General features: G+C 43.9%; 1 protein-coding gene across 1 annotated transcript; it reads left to right on the forward strand.

The window, feature by feature from the left end:
• The first annotated feature begins 2,885 nt into the window (after nt 1-2,885).
• LOC108291592 (60S ribosomal protein L37-like) lies at nt 2,886-3,201 on the forward strand. Its single transcript, XM_037732583.1, has one exon. The coding sequence runs from the start codon at nt 2,886-2,888 to the stop codon at nt 3,174-3,176; it is 291 nt and encodes a 96-aa protein (XP_037588511.1). The 3' UTR covers nt 3,177-3,201.
• Nucleotides 3,202-6,908: the final 3,707 nt, after the last annotated feature.

A 6,908-nucleotide genomic window follows, 5' to 3' on the forward strand; every position in this document is an offset into this window, starting at 1 on the left:
TAATCCAGTTGTGAATGAGGCTGTTTCAGGAAGAGCAATTAGACAGCCGAGCAGGTGGGGAAGACTTAAAGTGATGTTTAAAGTAACCCAAGGGGATCATCGTTCTTTGCAGAATGTTTCCATTGATTTATAATGAAGAGCTGTGGGCTGTGAGGATGGGAATCTATCTCTCCAAAGCTCCTGTGGAACTTGGAGCCTGGGTTCCTAAAATGAGGCCCTTGGAGGGAGGGGGCTCCCAAGTCCAATGCTGTAATGTTCATTCACCTCTCGCACAGTCTTTTGTACCAAAAGTTAAAGTAAATTCAGAATAGGCTGGAGGACTCATGTGTCCTGATTTCACAGCTTACTAGGAAACTTCAGTAATCAAGGCAGTGTGGTACTGGTATAAGGATGGGACTATAGACCAATGCAGTAAAACTGAGAGTCCAGACAGAAGTCCTTACATTTACTGCCAGTTGATTTTCAACAACAGTGCCAAGACAATTTAATGGGGAAAGAATAGTTTTTTCAAAATATGGTACTGGGACAACTGGATCTCCACATGCAAAAGAATGAATTTGGATCCCTGCTTCATACTACATGCAAAATGTAGCTCTAAACACAAGAGCTAAAGCTATTAATCTCTCTGAAGAGGCCCAGTGGGTTGGCTCACGCCTGTAATCCCAGCATTTTGGGAGGCTAAGGTGGGCAGATCACAAGGTCAGGAGATTGAGACCATCCTGGCCAACATGGTCAAACCCTCTTTCTACTAAAAATACAAAAATTAGCCGGGCGTGGTGGCACATGCCTGTAATCCCAGCTACTCGGGTGGCTGAGGCAGGAGAATCGCTTGAACCAGGGAGCTGAAGGTTGCAGTGAGTCAAGATCACGCCACTGCACTCCAGCCTGGTGACAGAGTGAGACTCTGTCTCAAAAAAAAACCAAAAACAAAAAACAAAACAAAATAAAACTCTGAAGAAAACATAAGCTTAAATCTTCATGACCTTGGATTAAGCAGTGGTTACTTAGATATGATACCTATAGCACAAGCAACAAAAGAAAAAAAACAGATAAATATAAAAACTTTCATGCTTTCAAGGGTATCATCAAGAAAGTGAAAAGATAGGGCTGGGCCTGGTGGCTCACACCTATAATCCCAGCACTTTGGGAGGCCAAGACCGGATGACCACTTGAGGCCAGGAGCTCAAGACCAGCCACGGCAACATAGCGAGATGCTGTCTCTACAAATTCTTTTAAAATTAGGCAGATGTAGTGGCTCATGACTGTAGTCCTAGCTATTCAAGAGGACTGCGTGAGCCTACAGAAGTTCAAGGCTGCATTGAGCTATGACGGTGCTAGGCTCTCCAGCCTGGATAACAGAGCAAGACCTTGTCTCTAAAAAACGTAACTGTTATCAGCTGAATTGTATGCCCCCCCATTCATATGCTGAACTGTACTAGTTACAGTCCCAGAACCTCAGAGTGTTAACTATCGATGGAGATAAGGTCTTTAAAGAGGTGATCAACTTAAACTGAGGCCCTTAGGATGGGGCCCTCAGCAATGACTGGTGTCCTCATTGGAAGAGACACTAGAGGAAGGGGGACGGGGAAAGGAAGAGACACTAGAGATGCGCCACACAGAGGAAAGACCAGCGGCAGAAGGCACAGGGAGAAGAAAGTCAACTACGAGCCAAGGAAAGAGGACTTGGGCCTGTGGGGCAGACCAGGGATCAAACCTGCCAACAATTTGATCTCAGAATTTTAGCCTTCAGAATTGTGAGAAACAATTTGAGGTTTATTTTATTTTATTTTAGACAGAGTTTCACTCTTGTCACCCAGGCCGGAGTGTGGTGGCAGGATCTCAGCTCACTGCAACCTCTGCCTACCAGGTTCAAGTGATTCTCCTGCCTCAGCCTCCTGAGAAGCTGGGATTTCAGGTGCCTGCCATCACACTAGGCTAGTTTTTGTATTTTTAGTATAGATAGGGTTTCACCATGTTGGCCAGGCTGGTCTTGAACTCCTGACCTCAAATGATGGGATTACAGGTGTGAGCCACCACGCCCAGCCAATTTCTGTTGTTTAAGCCACCCAGTCTGTGGTATTATGCTATGGCAGCCTGGGCAAATAAATACAGTAACCTACAAAATGGGACGAGATTTTTCAAATCATATTCCTGGTAAGGGACTTATATCTAGAATATACAAGGAACTCTTACAACTTGATAATAAAAAGACAAATAACTCAGTTAAAAAATGGGCAAGGAGCCTGGGCAACATGGCAAAAATCCTGTCTCTATTAAAAATACAAAAAGTTGGCCGGGCGTGGTGGCTCAAGCCTGTAATCCCAGCACTTTGGGAGGCCGAGGCGGGTGGATCACGAGGTCAAGAGATCGAGACCATCCTGGTCAACATGGTGAAACCCCGTCTCTACTAAAAATACAAAAAATTAGCCGGGCATGGTGGCACGTGCCTGTAATCCCAGCTACTCAGGAGGCTGAGGCAGGAGAATTGCCTGAACCCAGGAGACGGAGGTTGCGGTGAGCCGAGATCGCGCCATTGCACTCCAGCCTGGGTAACAAGAGCGAGACTCCATCGCAAAAAAAAAAAAAAAAAATACAAAAAGTTAACTGGGCATGATGCCACGCATGGGCCTCTAATCCCAGCTACTGGGGAGTCTGAGGTGGGAGGATTGTTTGAGCCTGGGAGGCAGAGGTTGTAGTGAGCCGAGATCGTGCCAACTGCACTCTAGCCTGGGCAACAGAGCGAGACCCAGTCTCAAAAAAAAAAAAAAAAAGGGTAGGGGATCTGAATAGAATAGACATTTCTTCAAAGAAGATATATATACACATGGCCAATAAGCACATGAAAAGATGCTCAACATCGCTCTGGTCTCAGCTACAGAAGCAAGATGACGAAGGGAACATCATCGTTTGGAAAATGTGGCAATAAGATGCAGATGTGCTGTCGCTGTGGCTCGAAGGCCTACTACCTTCAGAAGTCGACCTGTGGCAAATGTGGCTACCCCGCCAAGCACAAGAGAAAGTGTAACTGGAGTGCCAAGGCTAAAAGACAAAATACCACCGGGACTGGTCGAATGAGGCACCTAAAAATTGTATACCGCAAATTCAGGCATGGATTCCATGAAGGAACAACACCTAAACCCAAGAGGGCAGCTGTTACAGCATCCAGTTCATCTTAAGAATTTCAATGATTAGTCACGCAATGGATGCTCTGGTTTTTAAAAATACAAAAAGAAAAAAAGAAAAAGAAAAAAAAGACAACATCATTAGCCATCAAGGAAATGCGAATCAAAGCCACAATGAGATACCACTTCATACCCACTAAGATGGTTATAATCCAAAAGACAGGCAATAACCAGCACTGGTATAGAGATGGAGAAATTGGGTACCTCATACGTCGCTGGTGGACATGTACAATGGTCCCGCTGCTTTGAAAACCAGTATGACGTTTCCTTGAAATTTAAAACACAGAGTTACCAGATGGCCCAGCAATTCCACTCCTAGGTTTATGCTCAGGAGAAATAAAAGCATACATAAAAACTTGTACACAAATGTGCATCATAGCATTATTCGTAACAGCTGAAAAGTGGAAACAACCCAAATTTCCATCGTGATAATGGATAAATAAAACATGGTACAAGGCACTATTACTTGGCAATGAAAATGAATGAAGCACTGATACATGCCACAATGTGAATGAACCTTGAAAACCTTGTGCTGAGTGAAAGAAGCCAGTTCCAAGGCCACACACGTATTGTATTTGTATGAAATGTCCAGAATAGGTGGGTCTATAGAGACAGAAATCAGATTGGTGATTGTCTAGAGCTGGGAGAGAGTTGTTGGAGGCAAATGGGGGTAGGGTGACTCAAAAAGAATACCAGTTTTTCTTTTGGGGGTGATGAAAATCTTCTAAAATTGATTGTGGCGATGATCTCAAAAGTATGGATATATTAAAAACCATTGAGTTTATACTTTAAGCCAGTGAATTGTATGGCATGTGAATTATATCTCAATAAAGTTTTTTTTGTTTTTATTGTTTTTTAATTTTTTTCATTTTTGTTTTGTTTTTGTTTGTCTTTTTTTCATTTTCTGTTTTGTTTTTTATTTTTATTTGGTATTTTTCTTCGTATTTTTTATTTTTTTTAATAATAAAGTTTTTTTTTAAAAAAAAAGTTAAACTATACTCTCATCCTCCACATCTTTCTCTCCTGTCCACAGGGAGGAAAGTCCCTTCCTTTATTTTGGAGGTCATCTGTGGTACCATCTATGGTAAGGCATTAAGGGACAGTCCAAGGCCACTGAATATTCTGTGAGGCTATGGGAACATGTTTGAGGGCCTGCAAATAAATAAATGGGCTCCAACATACAAAATCTAAAACACTGATGTTTAAAAATATAGAGTTAAATGTCAACATAACTCTAGGTCACCTAGTCAACTGCAACTCAGTCAATTCATAGTTATATATAAATTATAAAGAAGGTAGAATTTGGGTGAATTATACAGTTGCTATGAGGCAACGGAATCTGGGAAAAATGAACTAATTCCAGCGTTCAAAGGGATTCATTCTAGAGGTTATCTGAACCAAGGTGTTTGTTTGTTTGCTTGTTGAGACAGAATCTCACTCTGTCACCCAGGCTGAAGTGCAGTGGTATGATTTTGGCTCACTGCTACTTCTGCCTCCTGAGTTCAAGCGATTCTTCTGCCTCAGTCTCCTGAGTAGCTTGCATTACAGGTACCCACCATCATGCACGGTTAATTTTTGTATTTTTAATAGAGACAGGGTTTCCCAGTGTTGGCCAGGTTGAGCTCGAACTCCTGGGCTCACATGATCCTCCCAAACTGCTGGGATTATAATCATGAGCCACCACACCCAGGCTGAACAAAGGTTTTTGTTTGTGTTTTTTTCTGAGACAGAGTCTCACTCTTCACCCTGGCTGGAGTGCAATGGCATGAGCATAGCTCACCGAGGCCTCCCAGCTCAAGGGATCCTCCCATCGTAGCCTCCCAGGTAGCTGGGACTATAGTCGCATGCCACCATGCCCAGCTAATTTTTTTTTTTTACTTTTAATACGATGAGCTCTTGCTTTGTTGCCCAGGCTGGTGTTAAACTCTTGAGCTCAAACAATCTTGCTCGAATAACAGGCATGAACCACTGCACCTGGCCTGAACCCATGATTCTTAATGTCAGCCTGTGGGCAGGTGCTAGGCTGCCTTCATTCATTCATTCATTCAACAGATAGTCTAATGCTAGACCCAGAGTTAGCCTTGATAGGTGGCCCTTGTCCCCATGCTGCTACTGCTGATGATGAAGGTGATGGCTCCAGGCCAGGCCCAACCAAGAGAAGAGCAAGGAGTGCAGAGGGTTCAACTTGGGTTCAAGTAAAAATGAGCCAAGAGGGAGAAAGGCATCCCAGGTAAGAGTTCTAGCTCTGGCATGAACTCGCTGGGCGGTCATTTCCTCTTCTCGATGTCGGTTTCCTGGTCTGTACAATTCCGATTGTATAATATTTGCAAGTGTTTGTATGTGTGGTTTTTTCCCACGTCCTCATGCTTTTGTGGGAAGTTACTTTTGTTTCACTTCTTTTGTAAGCTCCTCAAGAGCTGTTTGCACACAGTAGGAGCCCCATAAGTAGGTGGAAGGAGCCCTAAACATTTAGGGCTAGTGGTGAGTTCAACCTGTGATACTGTGAGGCTAGGGGTAACTAAGAGTAGAACACATTGGCTTTCATTTTTATATTCAATTTATGGAGAATCTTCTGCAGCGGCTCTCAGTCTTGGTGGTACATTGGAATCACTAAGAAGTTTTAAATTTTTCTAGAGGTTTTTTTTTTTTTTTTTTTCTGAGCTGGTGTTTCGCTCTGTCGCCCAGGCTGGGGTATGCTGGTATGATCTCGGCTCACTGCAACCTCCACCTCCTGGGTTCAAGTGATTCTCCTGCCTCAGCCTCCCAGGAGCTGGAATTACAGGTGCCCTCCACCAAGCCTGGCTAATTTTTTTGAATTTTTAGTAGAGACGGGGTTTCACCATGTTGGCCAGGCTGGTCTTGAACTCCTGACCTCAAATGATTCACCTGCCTTGGCATCCCAAAGTGCTGGATTTACAGGTGTGAACCACTGTGCCTGGCCTGGAGGTTTATTTTTAAACACACATACAGATCAAAAGAACTCCCAAGGTGGGTTGAAAATGCAACTTCACTTAGCCAGGGTTAAGAATCACCGCCTAAGTCAGTGTTTCACCAATTTTGGTGATCACAAAATGGGTAAGGAATGGGAGAGGGGGTTTAGTCCATTTTGTGTGGCTATAACACAGTACCTGAGACTGGGTAATTTATAAAGAAAAGAGGTTTATCTAGCTCACGGTTCTGCAGGCTGAGAAGTCCAAGGGTATGGCCCAGGCTTCTGGCAAGGGTCTTCCTGTATCACAGCATGTAGAGAAGGGAGGTCAAAAGGGAAGCAGACATGTGCAAAGAGGGGAAACCTGAGGACTTTCCCGGCTTTAAAACAACCCACTCTTGTGGAAAAGAATCCATTCCTGCAAAAACCAATCCAGTCTCCCCAGAGCTAGAACTCACTCTCTACTGGGAGAACAGCACCAACTTATTCCCGAGAGATCTGCCGCCATTACCCAAACACCTCTCACTAGGTGCCACCTCCCCAAACCCTCATACTGGGGATCAAATTTTAACATGAATTTTGGTGGCAACAAACAAACCATATCCATGGGTGGCAGGATGGTGGGGGAGAGACAGTGTTAAAATGCTCCTTCCTGGGCCTGTCCTTTGTACTCCTTTCTCATTCTTTGGTGTAGGATGGGGCCTAGGAATATGCATTTTAAAGATTCTAATGAACAACATGCCTTAGCTAATGTCTTCAGCTGCCTTGGTAGCGATGCCCCATTCTCCTGTATTCTT

This window comes from Cebus imitator, unplaced genomic scaffold (assembly GCF_001604975.1).
Source record: "Cebus imitator isolate Cc_AM_T3 unplaced genomic scaffold, Cebus_imitator-1.0 Scaffold18, whole genome shotgun sequence".
NCBI lineage: Eukaryota > Metazoa > Chordata > Mammalia > Primates > Cebidae > Cebus > Cebus imitator.